This window comes from Anolis carolinensis, chromosome 1 (assembly GCF_035594765.1).
Source record: "Anolis carolinensis isolate JA03-04 chromosome 1, rAnoCar3.1.pri, whole genome shotgun sequence".
Lineage (NCBI taxonomy): Eukaryota > Metazoa > Chordata > Lepidosauria > Squamata > Dactyloidae > Anolis > Anolis carolinensis.
This window is the reverse complement of record NC_085841.1, coordinates 45,606,417-45,624,771: the sequence shown is the minus strand read 5'-3', so window position 1 is coordinate 45,624,771 and position 18,355 is coordinate 45,606,417. Positions and strand designations below refer to the sequence as shown.

At 36.4% G+C, this 18,355-nt stretch overlaps 1 protein-coding gene across 4 annotated transcripts in view; it reads right to left on the bottom strand.

Moving 5' to 3' along the window:
* kif6 (kinesin family member 6) overlaps positions 1-18,355 on the bottom strand; it is a 210,390-nt gene that overhangs the window by 135,082 nt on the left and 56,953 nt on the right. For 2 of the 4 annotated variants that reach the window (XM_008125901.3, XM_062973572.1), the window contains 4 exons: positions 13,477-13,563; positions 10,577-10,680; positions 916-1,021; positions 221-362 (listed from right to left, as the gene is read on the bottom strand). In XM_008125901.3, the coding sequence (XP_008124108.2) occupies positions 221-362; positions 916-1,021; positions 10,577-10,680; positions 13,477-13,563 (439 nt within the window). The remainder of the gene's footprint in view (positions 1-220; positions 363-915; positions 1,022-10,576; positions 10,681-13,476; positions 13,564-18,355) is intronic. The other 2 variants (XM_062973564.1, XM_062973579.1) reach the window with 1 other exon arrangement.

Below are 18,355 nucleotides of genomic sequence, written 5' to 3'. Positions count from 1 at the left end.
ATCTCAAACAGTAATCATGTTTATTTAGTGTAAACCATGTCTTCTGATACTGTCAGGTGCATCTGATGAAATGGACTTCAATTAAAATTTCTTAAGACTTTAAGGTACAACAAAATTCTGTGTTATCTATCATGTTAATCTAAAGATATCCTTTAACTGGACAATGTCGAGTATTCCGAATGAACTCAATTTTTAATTAATCTTATTTCAGGAAGGATACTAATTTCATTGTCTCGTTGCTGCAGAAGATCCCTCAATTTCTTTACCTCTTCATCCCCATTTGAATTATTAACATTTTTCTCTCCAAGAATGTTTGGTACATGGTGATGATTGTTAGGAAGCTTCACCTCATTAATCAATCTCTGTCAAAAAAGAACAGAAACAATTTTTATTTACCAGATTGTTGATCTTTTCCTATTTTCATGATTTTTCAACAAAGGAAATTATGCACACTCATTTAGTCTCAGTAAAGTATAACAATTCTTATACATAAGGTTCCTGGTCCTCAAAGACTTAACCGTAAACTGCAACTTCCATCTTGGTTAATGAATGGAATGAAATCATTGTTTTTTGTTTTGGTTGTAATGAAAATTTGTTTTTTAAATAACCAAAAGCCTACTTGGAAGATGAAGGGGAGGGAGGAATGCATCAACATGGTTCTAATTTCTGGCTTAATAAACTATTAGGGAATTTTATATTCGAATTAGCCTTTGTTGGACAACTGAACATTTTTGAATGTAATATGTAAACAAAAAGCATTTCATTTTTCTGCAAAAAAAAACCACACTAAGTAATTTAAATGCATATATTTTTTTATTTCTAATTTTGGACTTAACTTTCCTCTTTCCCTGTCCTAGGCATGTTCAGGGCATACATGCTAAGGGACCTGTACAATGGATAGCCAATGAAGCACACCTTTAAATAACTGAAGCAGTATTTGATCTTCCGCATATCAGCTCCAACTTCCAATATGGTCTCAGGTTCTGTATCTTCCAAAAAACTTTGTATCTGCTCATCTATCCTAAATGGACATAAAAATGGCAACAAATAGTTGATCTTAGGAAAATATATAAATCTTCAGAAGATAAAAAGACATATAAAATATAGATTCCTGCTATTGATATTAGAATTTCTAACTTTACAACTGATGATAATGAAACAGGCTCAACAAAGCTAGAGTACACAGCACATCTCAGAGAGTATGATTGAAAATCAGTGGGGATCTTCATTGTAAAAAGATAATAATCTTGTTACCTCTCTGCTATTGTATCCCAGGAGTTCTACTGAGTAATGAGAAACCTGTTTGAATTACTGCAAGCTGAGACATACCATGAACAGACTTCTCAGTTGCCTGCTGTGGTACATTTCCTAGTCATGCTGAAGAGAAAATTCAATCTTTGTTCAGAACTTGGCACTGCAATTATCAGAATCTATCACATTTGGCCAATTTTCTTGGGATCAATTGCAGTTTCTGTGTTTGTTAATGTGAATAAGACACTTAAATCAGTGTGTGTGAAATTTGGACTCTTGCCCACCTTGATCAATAAAATCCAGCAGAGATTGAATGATTGCCCATTTCTTCAAGTGAGCAATTGCCTAATGCAGTAAATGAATTTGCAGTACTCCCTTTCACAGGACCTATAGGTATGTGAAAACTATCATGCTCTTGTTCATGTGCCCTTCAGGGTCAAAGAGTTGTAATGTGTGTCTGGCAATTTGCTTTTGGAAGAAGCAGATTATTTGGATTTATTTATGCAATGCTTCAAGCCAGTACTCAGCCTCCAAAACAGCGTTCATATCCCATGTAAAATGAGGAACTGCAGCCCTATTAATCCTCTGGTATTTCACTGCAGCTTTTGACATCATTGATCCTGGCATCCTACTGGATGGACTTAGATCCGATGGAAGACACTAAAAGTAGTCCTGTTCCTACCTACAAGACCACTTCCAGAGTGGCAAGGGATGGCTGCAGTTGAACCTCATGGTTTTCATATTGTGGGGTTCCACAGGGTTCCATCATGACCCCTACACTTTAATATATATTAAGCCACTGGGTGAGATCACAACAAGTGATGGAGTTGAATACCATCAGCACAAGAAAGATGTTCAAATCTAATTTTCCTTGTGGAATCAGAGTCAGCTGGAGCTGTGCAGATGCTAAATCAGTGCTGTGATGAGTTGGTTGACAGCCAATAAACCTAAGCTGAAGTCTCATTGGAGTGAATGATCTGTAGTCTGGGAACTGAGTGACCAATCTGTCTTGAATGGGATTGGACTCCCCAGTGGTGGTAGATGCTTAGCTTGGGAGTACAGTTTGAAGTAAACTAGATCCATCTCTGTAGACTGAAGTACCTAGGGACAATTTTTAACTGGCATGCCAGCTAAAGACTTTGTTGGACAGGGAAGATATATATATATATATATTAAAAGTAACTTTACTGTTTCTTGAAAGGGAAGAGTAATTATTTCTTTGAAAAATATTTGAATGGTACAAGTGGCTGACTTATGGTATAATCTGCAATAACACGTGCAGCAGTACCACAAGTCACAGCATTCACCAGCAACTGACCCAGATAGTTATAGTCCCATAACTATAAAAACAATTAAACCTTATGGCTATTCTATAAATCCTGAATTTACTTAAGTTGCAATCATAATTAAATTGGATTTACTTTTTTGGAAAAAGAACTTAATTTCAAGTAACTGTTATTTAAAAAACTATTTACTTCTGGGCTGTGTTCTTCTGAAGAGATAAATTGGACCGTTCTGTAGTTTATTTTGAAAACACTTGGGGTGGAGAAAAGGTTGAAAAACATTAAATCACATATTCTCAAGACTGCTGAGCTAGGTAATTACAAAATAAAAATACCTTATTGTTGAATATGATAGCACAAACATGCTAGCACATACACTTTTTTTAAAAAAAGAATTAAGAATGAATGTCAGTAGCTTAGTATTTGACGAAAATAATTTCATGATATTCTAATTTTGCTCAATAGCCGTCAACTTACTGTAGCTTCCTTAGCATATACAGAAACATTTATTGTGCTATAACAATAACATAATATAAAAGATCGCAACAATATTTTTATCAGCTACCGTTGTGATGAAAAAAGAGCCAACATAAACATATTTCTGAATGATTCACATTGATGGCTCAATCCTTTATGACAAGCAATGTGAATGTTCTGGAAGAGTCTGTAGTGATTCTGAATTAAATGAAGCACAAGGAGGTAACAGAGAACATATTCTGCAGGAGGCAAAAAATGTGTTTATCCCATAGACAAAACAGTTACGAAGGGATTTCACCAAGAAAAAGGTATGCTTTTAATTTAGTCAAATAATGTTTTTAATTCATACTTGCAAAGAATTTCATATTGAATATGGGAAACAGACTCTAACCTTTAAGAGTTTTACATATGCTAATCATTATGTGATATAAATAAGTTTTAAAAAACGAGTAGATGCTTAATACCTCAAGGATATTTAGTCAATTCCCCCTCCCCCCAGCCACATACAATTAATACAAGCTGTAGGTTCTCTTTTTTGGTATAGGTTTTAATTAATTTCAAACATAAACCACTTTGCACTGAAATAGAATAACAGCCTATATAAAAGCCAGCAAGTTTTGAAAACTAGAGTTTTTGGTCTCTCTGACTGGCCTAATAAAATTGCCACCAATGTGTACTTTGAATCTGGTATTTTGTTTAACATGGGTACAGCTTGGCTATTTTTCATAAATATATCAAACTATATATGGAGTGAGAAATACTAGAAGCTAAAGCTGGATTCAGAAAAAAAAGGGGGCACTAGAGATAATATTGCAAATATATGTGGTCCAATGGAGAACACTAAAGAATTCAGAAACAAATCAACTCATGCTTTATAGGTTACAACAACATGCTTCACTATTGCTAGGTGAAGTGGCCCCTTGTGATGTCATCGAGAAAAGGTGATATGTGTATGAGGAAAAAGAAGGAAGGAAGCAAAGAGCCACAAAAAGAGGGCCATGTTCCCATGTAAACATTGTGAGGTAGATTATCTAAGAGCTGGATAAGGGAGAAAAGAAAGGGGAAAGGGAGAGAAAAAAGGAAAGAAAGCAAAAAAGAAGGAAACAAAGGAAAAGATAAGGAAGAAAGGGTTGAAAAAAGAAAAAGGAGAGAAGGAAGGAAGACAAAGGAAGGGGGAAAAGATATGGGGGAGGGAAAAAGCAAGGATAAAAACAGGTGGGCAGAGGACCTTCTGACATCCAGTATATAAGCTAGTACTAAAGCATAAAGGATAAGACATAAAACCCCACCCCATGTTAAAAAAACTGTATATAGCACAGGGCCAAAATTCTGGAACACTGATTATAACTGTTTGGATTACAACATCATAAAATAACTATCTTCAAAATCTTACTTTGTGTAATTTCTACAACAAAAGCTGACTCCTAGGGACTATTCATCTAGATAAGGGTTAATGTTTTGCAGTGTTTAATCATCAGTAGTTTTGGCACTTTGGGGAAATATTACTATATGGTTACTTTTTCATTTATAATGGCAATTGCAATTATTTTGACTGTCATAAAACATCTCCTTAAAAAGTAGTGGTGGGAAGTAATCTGGCAAAGAATAACAACTATGAATAATGTAATAATAATAACTTTATTCTTCTATCCTGCCGCATCTCCCCGAAGGGACTTGGGGCAGCTTATATGGGAATCAAGCCCAGTAATGCAACAATAAAATACAACAACATAAGATACATTCAATAACAATGAATTAATACATAAAAACTTATAATAATCTTAAAAGCTTAAACTCAACAATAACCGATAACCAATAACCAATAGTCAGGTGCAATGGGCGTGTTCAAAAATTGGAGGCAAGGCAATAAATTATAGGGTTTGTTGTATGGCCATGTTCCAGAAGTATTCTCTCCTGACGTTTCACCCACATCTATGGCAGGCATCCTCTCAATTTCAATTTCAAAAGTTTATATACATATCCATATACTCATAGTGTCTGTGAATGTATGTACTTCTGCGATACTGTGCTGACTCTCTGTTAGTTCTTTGTGTGAGTATAAAATGTTTTTTGGGATCACCCATAATATAATGGGAAAATTTATCATAAGGTAGGATGATTTCAGGTATCAGGTTGACTGCATATATCCCTTTAAACTGATAAGGAGTTACTCCATCCACCACCAGATGGTGCTGGAGGTGCTCACTCTATAGTTGGAATTTATAGTATGGTAAAGTTAACAAAGTACAGGCTCACATGAAGCAACTATATAAGTTATGTTCATTTAGACCATGGGGGTGCTCAGTGCATATCGTTGTACTTGAGGGTATATATTAGTTTGGTGTATAACCAGGAACCCATTTACTTAATAGTGGTCAGTACACAAGCAGAATCCCCAACTTGTCCCGGTTACACACTTTCAAATGGATGCATTCAAACCTAGGGCACCTGATCAGGAGGATGGTTTCCCAGTAGACCATTGCAACCCTGCCTCCCCGCCCCCCAGACCTGGCCTGCTGATGCACCCTGAAACCCAGCAGACACAGCTGGGTGAGACTGACCCCACACAGCTCACCCAGCCAGGTCTCGGTGATGCAAGCCAGATCGTATAATGAAGATACAGTTCCTAAGACACTTAAGATACATGTTTATCAAACCAAAAACAAGGTTGAATTAAATATATATTTCTGACTCCGTCTTACATGCAACTTCTCTCACAGAAGTGAACTGGATGGCCCCCTACAAGGGTTTTCCTCCAGGGGCAAACCAAGAATGGCAACTTGAAGACTCAGAAGTGGAATTGGCACATCAAAAGACAACCTGGCAAAATGGCACTACCTAGAAGAATCCTCCACCTTGTGTGATTGTGGAGCAGAACAAACAACTCAGCATCTGTATGCTTGCCCACAATGCCCTGCCTCATGCACAGAGGAAGAACCATTTAAAGCTACAGACAATGTGGTCGCTGTTGCCAGTTTTTGGTCTAAAATTATTTAGCTGATTGTTTCTCCGTTTATTTTATCAGTTTTACTTACCTATTTATATTATACCAGTGTGGTCCAACCTGCGGACCGTGGGCCGAATGCGGGCCATCAATTCATTTTTGTTGGCCCTTGCCCTTCTTACTGGAAAAATATTTTAATTTAACATTTGGAAAAAATCGTTTACCCTTCTTACTGCTTTAAGTTTTTAAGAAACGCTTTCTTTCTGGAATGCCTCTGGCCCTCACATTCCTATACTAAAGTTTGATTGGCCCTCGGGTAACTAAAGGTTGGACCGCACTGATTTATGCAATACTTTTGACACGAAATAAATAAATAAACCTGCTTGGATCTATGCTGGTAGGAGATTTGTTATTTACTTGATTTATAAGACAATTTCAAATCAATTTGACATTATAAAAGTAGTAAGGTAAAGATATTAATAAACTGAAATGCTAAGCCAGCATTTCCAATCTGTGCCTTTAAAAGTTCCAGTTGGCATGAACTGCGGAAGCGTGGGTGCTCTGGAAAACAGTAGTTTTGATGTGAAATCCTGATTTTCTGGGCAAACTCAAGTTGCTAGTGAGCTCATCTGGTGGAAGGACTTATACCAACATTATTCAAACAAAAAGGGCCTCTCCCTTTTAGTTTTGGCATGCTCCTCATAAAATGTAGGAGAAAAATTCCATTTAAAACCAGCATTAAAAACCCTATAATACAGAAGCCTCTAAGTATACAGTACTATCTCCTTTAAAGAGGCTACATACTGTAGCACTATTTCATTTGCTTTTCTCAAATGCGCACAGATGCTGACAACATTTGCTCAAAGAAGAAATGCTAGTTTAAAATGAACCTTTATAGAATAGCTTTATCTTAAGGAAGACTTAATGTCAGAGTTTAAATGCATTGAATTTTTGCTTATTTATTGTAAGCCGCCTTGAGTCCCCTCGGGTGAGAAAGGTGGGGTAAAAGTGCTGTAAATAAATAAATAAATAAATAAATAAAATAAGACTGACAACAGCATCCAAAAACAATAATTTGAAAGATGAATATTGTTTCAGAAAACATTATGAAGCAACTACATTCTTTTTCAAGATTTGTAAAACAAACAACAGGGTGATATGTTTAAAATGGGCCCAAAGTTGCAAGTTATTTACTTAGGTAGCTCAAATAAAACAATAGGGGAAAATAATATTGGGTTGAAGAACTACAGTTCTGTAAATGTACTCAAACCCAACTGGGCTAAATTCTCAGTAAACTTGCATAGGAACCAGGCATGTATAACTAATACATTAGAATTATTTTCCAAAGGAGTTGCAACTTTTTAAGAGGGCGGCTGACAATGAGAACATGTGGTTTTCATTTGATTGCAGATTTCATGAAAAACAACATAAACAGTTGGGATTAGCTGAGCGGTTATCTAGGTAATTTATCCTATTTTATGAACTCTACAAGGGGCAAGCAAGATTCACAACCAGTTTGGACACAATGTTTTTCATCCACATGTTGCCTTGAAGTATTTATCTTTCTGCTAATAGAATAGCATAATTACACAGGACATTTCTCATGTTTGTTTTAATGTACCTAAAGTTTGTATGTGGATCACAAATTTGTTGACATTTGATGCTACAGGTTAGAACCTGCAATATGTTCACATGAAACTTATTGTTACAACTGTATGTGCTCTTAAAATTGTTGCCTAAGGTATTTTTCAGTATCTCCTTGTGCAACAACATTCTCCCCTCTAAGTATGCATGCATACATACATGCAACTATCAGTGTATTCACATAATTTGTGTTACATTCTGTTAAGTCAATTCTGTGAATTAAATACAGGAAGCTCTTTTTCTTTCAAATAAATATTGAGAATTTTGACTGAGAGACCTGTATGTTATCGTTTTTCAACCCCTTTCCCACCCCCCGCCCTGAATTCAGCATAGAGTGCAATTCTTGATTTTGAATCTGTCTATTTAAGTCTTATACAAATTTACAATGGAAAATCAAAATCTTCATAATTAAAAAAATTCAACAGTTGTAGGAAATTCAGAAACATGGCAAATAGCCTCATACAGTTTATTGCTTTAAACTTTTAGAGTTCATGTTTTCAAAAATAAAATACATTTTAAAGAAGTGATTTGTTTATCTAGTCCTGCGAGTTCATGTTTCTTTCTACTCTAGTATTTGTAATGAATGTATTTTGCTATTTGTGAAGTCACTGTGTATATTGAACTTATACACACATATACAATACAGGTAGACTCCTAAGAATAAACTAAGAAGAGACGGAATACCAGATGTAGGCCCTCAGCATGGGAGGCACCATGCTGGACCGAGCCATGATTATCATCTGAGAACTATACACAGGCTGTTCCGTGACCTCACGCTATCCCTTCGGATAAGCTCTGTGACTGGAGAGTTGATAGAACTTCAAATTTGGAATTGAAATCTTGAGGTTTTCCCCACGTCCTCCATCATGGTGTTTTTTTTTTAATGTGGGCATATGGGAGACATATTTTCTGCTTTTGACAAAAAAGTATTTTGTCTTGAGATTGGGATGAAGTGGTCTGAATCACTTGGTTCCTTGCTGATATACACTGGGTCCTAAGTGAGTCGCTCTGACCTGTTTCTATCTGAATTAGTCTGCCTTGATTCAAAACTTATCTGAAGAGATTGCAAAGTCCTACTGACTTTTGTCTTCAAAATGATTAAGATTTATGCTGAGAAATCAAAATACAACAGTTTTAGATGAGAATTTTTAAAAAAGATATATAGTCCACCATTGCTTACAGTTATACTATATAGTTGTCTAAGGTAATAAAACAATAAAAAAAATCTGCCATTTATTTGGGAACCTTTTTGCTATCACAATTTGCAAATAAATTAAAATATAACCCCATGCCTTTTCTATGAATCTTAAATTCAAATGATTGCTTCTGATTCAGCTTTTCTTATCTGCTAGATTTATTCCTGTTTCCACTGGCTGCTTTCCATGGTGACTACTTGACCTCAACATTTGCCTCATTCTTGCTGGTTTTCTACATCAGTTCTTGCTTCCTGATATGGCAGTAAATTTCCAGCAGCGAGCGCAGCTTGGCTCGTTGGCCAGTTGACAGTTTACATATGTCAACTTCTAAAAAGATCCTAATCTCTTGGATTATGTTCTGCATATATTTAGGTCTAAATCTAATTTAGCTCCTCAGTTGGTGACACAAAAATATGGTACAGTTGCAGCTTAGAAAAATGACATTTAAATTGTTGGAGTAACACAACTGTTTGAAAGAAAGTCTGTGCTGCTAAATTTGCCACCTATTCCACTTAAATTTGAATCCTTTTTTCATTTTTTAAAAAAAGTTTAAATAATCGTCACACAGTCCCTCAGGGGCTTGGGGAAAATTCTGTTATGTTTTAATGCCCCCCATTTAGACTAATTAGAAGCCTTTCTTCAACTCCGAAATAAACTAGAATCTGATGTCTACTTTACTTAAGTAAAGGTCAATGCATCCTAGCACCCCATCCCTCCCCTCCCCTCCCTGAGCACAATTGCTCTCACACCCTCTAAGGGTTGTAATGTTTGTGAATTATTTAAAAATGTCTTAAATAATCTATGATAGTTTACCTCCATAGCACAGCCGAAAGAGCCCTATGGGGGACAATGCAGCCCCCAATACCTGGCTGTCCACCTCACACACCATAAATCAAACAAAACAAAAATATATGAGAATAATTCAGACCTACAACAAGGAATTCAAAGGATTATACATGACAATTCTCGGGGCCCTTCTACATTGCCATATTATCCAGAATATCAAATCAGATAATCCACATTATCTGCTTTGAGGTGGATTATATGATACTACACTGCAATATAATCCAGTTCAAGGCAGACAATCTGGACTTTATATGGCAGTGTAGAAAGAGCCTCAGATTATCTCAGTTCTGCCACAAAACAAGCACAAAATTGCTTAACCTCAACAGGTGGCAGCACTGCGTACTGTGAGACAATGCTTTAAAACAGTGCTAAGGGAAAAGGGGAAAAACACTCTGCTTAAGCAAACCAAATTTCACCCGTAATTTCACACAAATGTAAATCATAAATTTTCAAGTGTCCTTGTATTTACAAAATTAAGCACCAAACAAATGACAAACACATCAGATGCATTTTAAATGTGAAACAGCTTAGAATGGCTAATACTACCATCACCACCACTACTAAAAAGGTAAAGGTTTCCCCTGACATTAAGTCCAGTCATGTCTGACTCTGGGGGTTGGTACTCATCTTCACTTCTAAGCCGAAGAGCCGGCGTTGTCCGTAGACACCTCCAAGGTCATGTGGCCGGCATAATTTTTGCCATCATTTGGATCCTGAACTAGTGTATGACAGTTCATTTTGCTACTGGAAAACTGGGAAACCCTCCAAGGCAGGCTACTCACACATACACAAGAATTGGGGGAAGGGCTTGATGAGGAGGATAGGGACTGAAAATTCATTTGCCATAAATTATTCCACTAAAAACTGTACTGATTATGCAAATGGGAAGACATTTCAAAGTGAAAGAAGGCAAAAAAAGAAAGATTGAACATTACTGTAGTAGTTCTTCCTCTGTAAGTTCTTCTGCTCTTTGTTCCCCAGTCACCAAAGTCAATTCATTTTTTAGCTCTTGGATTTCCTTCTTAAGTCGCACAATCATCTGTAAAAATTAAACATGTATTCCTTATTGATTGATAGCAATAATGAAGTGCCATTGAACATAGCAGAATGGTAGAAAATGTGTAATCTAGCTAGATAACCATTAATAAGTCAAAACATCTTGTTTCAATCACATTTATGACAGAAGTTAGGAAATTACATTTAACATAATTGTCACTTAAGCTAATATTAAAATCATACGCCAGAGCCTTTACTAGAATGAAATTGAAAAATGCCATTGGTGAATTTATTTATCTCATCCATTTACTGCCCATAGTTCCTGGAAAAGAGGAAACAGCTTCATTGGGTTTCTGAAAACCCAATTTCTCATCTACACAGCCAAACAAACTCAACCTGCTTTCCCATTCCCCATTCTGATAAATTTATCCCCTTAAAGCTCCCCCTTATTGTGTTTTCTAATTCCCACATGGATCCCTGGAAAGTTTGCAGGGGTAAGGACTTCAAAATTTAGTTTCTTGAAACAGGTGAGGAATCTCTATGCAGCATCTAATGTGGAGTACAGAAGGACCAACTGGATGCAAAGTAGTCTATACACTCCCACACTACCTTCATTACTGGACAGAGGTAGTATGTCTGCGAGACTTTTCATACCACCCATTATGACTTCCTTCTGGACTGCCTCATTGGGATGGGACCTGGAGGAATTGTTTTACTGTAGCTCTGTTCTATCATAAAGGAACAAAAGCAGACTTTGGTGTCGAGGAACTCCTGTTTGACCCCTTTGCCATTGGCCTGTAAAGTCCATCTGGGTTCTGATTCGTCCTCCATGCCATTTAATATATACATGAAAACTCAGGGAGAGGTCATCTGGAGTTTTGGGGTGCATAGCCTCAATATGCAAATTTTATTTTCTATAATCACCTTAAAAATGAAGTTTTGATCCTCTTGAGCAATGTTTGTAAAACTCTGCTCCTTGAGGAGTTTTGGACTTCAGCTTCCAGAAATACCAGATAGTTTACCAGCTGTTAGGAACTGTGGGAGCTGAAGTCCAAAACATCTGGAGGAGAAGAGTTCGAGAAACACTGCCCTTGAGAACTCGGTACATTTGTACAGTAACTTCTTGTTTACTGCTCCATGCAGCCTTATATCCAGGTATTTTTCAAGTTATTTCATTCTATACACTAGATACTACCCATACATTAGGAAAATCTAACCATCCTTTTAGCGAAAAACTATACTTTGATTTTAAAAAATTGATTTTTAAATGTTTATTATTACAATAAGCAACTTGCCACTCATTAACTTCTTAACAACCAAAAAAGCTACGTCCAAGGGAAGAAAAAGAATATGAGAATGTAATAGACCATGGGAGATTCAAGGATGTCTTAGTGATTCTTCTTCTTCTTAGACTATTATTATTATTATTATTATTATTATTATTATTATTATTATTTACTTTATTTATACCCAGCCTTTCTCCTTGTGGAAACTCAAGGTGGCTAACATTATCACAGTTTGGTCATAGTTTTAAAAAGGGCAATACTAAAATTTAAAAATTTAAAAATACAGTGTAGATTAGGGTAAAAACAGATTAAAATATAATAAATACACTTAAAATAGCCTTTTGACCATTTACCAAGTTCTAATAACTTCCAGACTGGACTAATGTGATTTTATTATAGATGGGACTCCTTTGAAGGATATTTGGAAAACTACAGTTTGTACAAAGTCTAATAATCTGATAACCAGGGTTAATTCATGGGAACATATCTCAACAGTCCCTAAGAGCTGCACAGGTTTCTTGATTCAATTCAAAGTACCGTATTTACTTGAATCTAATGCTGACTTTTTTTTTGGCTAAATTATCTTGCCAAAATTAGAGTGCATACTAGATTCACTTAATACAGTAATCTTAGTGCTGAGCCAAAGCAAAAGAGGAAGCTGCTTCAGTAGCACCTGGAGCTCCTATTTGAGAGATGTCATTTCTAATGTAATGGCCATGGCTCAGTGCTATCTTATGATTTTTAGTTTGGCGAAGCATCAGCATTCTTTAGCAGAGAATGCTCAAGACCTTGTAAAACTATAGCCCCATGATTCCATAGCACTGAACCAAAGAAATTAAAGTGGATACGTTCTACAGCACAGGTGTATCCCAAAGTTTCTTTTCCATTGCTCAAAGTTAGGTGTTCTAACACTTTTCTTTTTAAAGAAGGAATTCACAGCAGGCAGCAATTATAATACACACCTTTATTGGCCAAATTACAAAGAGTGCATTTCTGCTGCTGTGAATTACAGTCAACAGGAAATACTCTATTTCTTGGTTTCTGAGTTAAAATTGAGGTGTGCAGTAGATACGATGGATGCATTTCACTCAAGTGAATACGTGTATTAGTGCTTACCTTTTACGGCCCAGAGTGAGCTTAGCAGAAACTAAGACTACCTGCACCCGTGCACAGGAAAAATGGATCGGGAATAGAATGGAAAAACCCTTTTTGTCAAATTTCCCATTATATTTTTAATATATGAGAGTAATAAGAATGTCTGAATAATATTTATTCCTGGCAGAGTTTGAGTGAATGAAGATAGGATAAATGATATTGTACTTATATATGTGTCTGAATGTGCATAAACATAGGTATTAAATCGTAACTTACAACTTACTAGATTCATCTGCCAATAGATGAGAAACGTGGATCCCTCTGGATGTTGAACTGCAAGTCACCACTTGCTGTTCTGGGTGAGACTGATGTGCGCAATAGTCCCACAGTTAAGTAGTTCTTTTTTGACATAAAAATATTACTTATTTTTATTATAAATAATCAGAACAGGTCCTTACCAGCCTGGGGTCAATTTCTTCATTTAGAACAGCTTCATTCTTAATAAGCGCAACTCGCTGAGAAAATCTACAAGTTGATATAGATTCCTAAGCAGACATAAATGAGTATTATACACAATAAGCCTTCTGTATCCAGAGATCCATATATATATATATATGAAATCCAAAAGGCAGACTTTGATTTTGCCATTTTATATAAGGAACTCCATTTTATTACACCATTGTATATAATGGGACTTTATTAAAACTGGCACCCAATTAATTGTACAATGGCAGAATAACACTTCAGTTCTGTATTATATCCTTTAAACTTAAATTGATGGTGCAACTACCTGATATGGCAGGAAATGTTTGCTTAAAAAAACAACAACCCCATAACATAGGAAGATCTGGGGCTGGGGAACCCTTGTTGGACATAAATGAGACTGATTATCTAGATCCATCACAGTCTGGGTTCAGGCCCGGTCACGGTACTGAGACGGCTTTGGTCGCCTTGGTGGATGACCTCCACAGAGAACTTGATAGGGGGAGTGTAACCCTATTAGTTCTCTTGGACATCTCAGTGGCTTTCGATACCATCAACCATGGTATCCTTCTGGGGAGGCTCTCCGGAATGGGTATTGGGGGCATATTGGAGGGCCGTTCCCAGTTGGTGAAGCTGGGAGGTTCCTGCTTGGTCCCCTGGCTACTGACCTGTGGGGTCCCGCAAGGTTCCATTTTGTCTCCCATGCTGTTTAACATGAAACTGCTGGGTGAGGTCATCTGGAGTTTTGAAGTTGGGTGCCATCTTTATGCAGATGACACTCAACTCTACTACTCTTTTCCACCGAATGTCAAGGAAGCCCCTCGGGTCCTTGATCGATGCCTGGCTGCTGTGATGGACTGGATGAGGGTGAAGGACTGACCTGCAGGTCAGTCATGTGGCCGATCAGGGCATAGGGTGGCAACCTGCGCTTTAGGGGGTCACACTCCCCCTTAAGACGGTGAGCAGCTTGGGGGTCCTCCTGGACTCAGCGCTGACGCATGATGCTCAGGTGTCAGCGGTGGCCGGGAAGGCCTTTGCACAGTTAAAGCTTGTGTGCCAGCTGCGACCATACCTCATGAAGTCTGACTTGGCCATGGTGGTCCACGCCTTAGTTACCTCCAGGTTGGATTACTGCAATGCACTCTACGTGGGGCTGCCTTTGAAGACGGTTCGGAAACTACATCTGGTACAAAGATCAGCGGCCAGATTAATAACGGGAGCAAGCTACAGAGAGCGGTCAACCCTCCTGTTCAAGCAGCTCCACTGGCAACCGATAAGTTTCCAGGCCCAATTCAAGGTGCAGGTTATTACCTATAAAGCCTTAAACAGTTCAGGACCTGCCTATCTCTGCAATCGCCTCCTCCCTTACGAACCTGCACGGGCCCTAAGATCTTCCGAGGAGGCCCTTCTCTCACTCCCACCTCTGTCCCAAGTGCGACTGGTGGGGATGAAGGAGAGGGCCTTCTTGGTGGTGGCCCCCCCGATATGGAGCTCTCTCCCCAGGGAGATTAGGTTGGCTCCTTCATTAAACATCTTCTGCTGGGAATTGAAAATGTGGATGTTCCTGTGTGTGCTCTGTTTACAAATATGTACAGCCTCAAAAAAGGAGGCACGAGATCACCTCTATCTACAACGCCAAGGCAAGTGATTATTAAGTTTGCTACTGAAAACAAAAAGGAAGATGTGTTTAGAGATTTAAAGAGGAAGAAACCACTATATAGAAACATGCAGATTACAATGAGACAGGATTTGTCTAAAGAAACTCTTAAAATTAAACAAGATTTAGAACCCTATGCCGAAGCATTGTATTCAGGTGGAGTACAATTTACTTGGGGGTTCCCTATGGCTATTATTCACTTTAGACAAGGGACTTATAGCAGGAGACTTCAATTTAGACATGATAAAAAAATAAGTGCAGACTGTTGGATAAATGGAATCTGAAGGATTGCTTTCAAGAGGTAAAAACACAACTTATTATTCTGGAAGACAAAAAATTTACCCGCATAGACTATATATTAAAGAGAGACTCTAATCAATCTGAGATACTAAAAGTAGAAACTGGTCTGATAAAAATCTCAGACCATGCACCACTCCAAATAACACTACAATTAACAGAGGAGAAACCCCACTATAGATGGAGATACAAGGAATTACTATTGATGAAGGGAAAAGATAGGGAAGAGTTGGGAAAAGAAATTAAAAACTTCTTCCAAGTTAATAGAAATACGGCAAAAGAAGGGATTATTTGGGATACAGCGAAAGCCTTTGTAAGAGGATTATTAATAAAGAATGAAATAGCCAAGAAGAAATGTATGAATCAAGAGAGAAATACAATAATCAAGCAATTGGAAGATAAGTACAGGGACCTTCAGAATAGACATGAAAAAAGAACAAAAAAAGAAATAGATAAGTTGAAAGGGGAGTTGGAGGAGATAGATAAATTTAATATATGGAAAAAAGAAATAATGGTGAAAAACTATTTCCAAAGGGCAAATATTAATTCAGTAAGGCGCTTGGCAAACTATTTAAAAAAAGAAAGGAAAAGCAAAGGGTGAAAGAAATATTTGATGAAAAAAATAATTTGGTAAAGGACAATAAAAGTATAAGGGATATATTTGCTGATTTCTACCATAAATTATATAAAGGCAAAAATAATTTGCAAGGTGATGACTGGGTTCAAGAAAAATTGGGAGAAGAGGACGAAACTTTTTTACCAAGGGTTATTTCATATCAGGAAATTGATGAGGTAATAGGAAACTTAAAAAAAGCAAAATCACCCGGAGCTGATGGTTACACAGCAGAGTTTTACAAACAAATGAAGGAAGAACTAATACCAGAATTGGAAATAGTTTTTAATAATATAATAAGAGGAGGTGAAGTACCTGAGTCCTGGAGGGAGGCAGAAATAATAACAATTATCAGACCAGGGAAGAACCCTAGAGAATTAAATTCTTACACACCAATTAGTTTAATGAACGAGGATTACAAAATATTTGCGAAAATATTAACAAATAGACTAAAGGATTTATTACCAAAAGTGATAGGGGAAGACCAATATGGATTTCTAAAGGGGAGAAATATCAGCCATCCAATTAGGAATTTGCTTAATATTACTGCACAGAAAAGTAAGAAAAAAAATAGCATTTATTAAATTGGATGTATACAAAGCATTCGACACAGTGAATCATAACTTTTTATTTAAAAGGATGGAGAATTTGGGGTTGGGACAAGAATTCATAGAGGTTATAAGAGAAATGTATAAAAAAGGAGTAGCAAAATTGAAAGTTAATAAAGGATATTCCAGAAAAATAGGCATTAAAAGAGGTGTTAAACAGGGGTGTCCTATATCACCAATGTTATTCACAATGGCTATAGAATATTTAGCAGACAGAATTAAAAACAATGGTAGAATAACAGGATTTAGGACAGGAAAGGAGGAAGTGAAAGTGAATCTGTTTGATGACGATTTCTTAATAATCACAGAAAATCCACTGGACGCCTTGAAAGAACTGGAAGTAATATTGGAAGATTATTATAAAATCTCAGGTTTACGGATAAATATGACAAAATAAGAGCTGTTGGGGTTTAACCTGGGGAAAGGAATTTTAGAAGAGATCCAGAAAAGAAAAGATATACAGATTGTAAAAAACAAAATTAAATATTTGGGAATTTATTTAACTAATAAGCCAACAAGGATCTGGGATTATAACTATAAGAAGACATGGAATAGGATACAGTTACAAATGATTGATTGGAAGGACAAGAACTTAAGTATTTCAATGACAATTAGATCAATTAAAATGTGTATACTCCCCAAATTATTGTATTTGTTTTGAACTCTACCATTGGAGATTTCACAACAAAAATTCAAAAAATAGGATGGAGAAATAAGGAAGTGGATATTTAAAGGGGGGGAAATCAAGAATAAGTAATAAGGAGCTGTATAGATCCAATAAAGAAATAGGATGGGGAATACCAAAGTTACAAGAATACTACGAAGCATTCCAGCTGAAAGCGCTGTTGGAATTGGTAGAGGAGATGCAAGAGAAGTGGATAAGAATAGAGAATGAAGTAAATAAAAATCAAGGAGACTATGGAATATTTACAAAAAAATTAAAAGAGGGAATAGAAAAAACAATAGGCCCAAGGAAAATAGCATTAAAAATATGGGGGAAATGGAAAGAGAAATGGATGCCATACTTATCAAAAGAAGCCCTGATAGCTAGTTTAAGAAATAATGAGGACAGGAGTATTATAAAAAAAATTGAAACAAATGGGATATAGTAAAATTAAAGATTTATATAATTAAAATAAGGAATTAATGGAATGGAAACAATTGGAAAGATTAGGGGGGCGGAATAAATTGGTTAACATTAAGAGGAATTTGGGAACAAATCAAGAAGGAAGAAAGTAATGAGGGAAAAAATATAATAGACAAGATATTAAAAGAGATTTGGTGGTAAAAAAAGTATTAAATAAAATATATGGAAGAATGACAGAAGATAAGGAGTTTATGTATAGAATAATGGAAAACAAGTGGGAAAAGAAAGGGGGCCTAGGAAAAGAAAAGATAGAAAAGATAGTCAATGGATTAAATAAAATAAAAATAGACAAATATAAGGAATAAGAACTGAAAATAATTACGAAATGGTACAGGACACCAATTCAGCTGGCACATATGATTCAGGGATTAAATCCCAAATGTTGGCATTGTGGGAGTAGGGAGTCATGGTACTCTCATCTATGGTGGGAATGTGAAGAGATAAAAAAAATTTGGAACCAAATTCTAACCCAGGTTGAATTATATACTAAAACTAAATTTGATATAAATATGCAAATTCTATTAATAGGGAT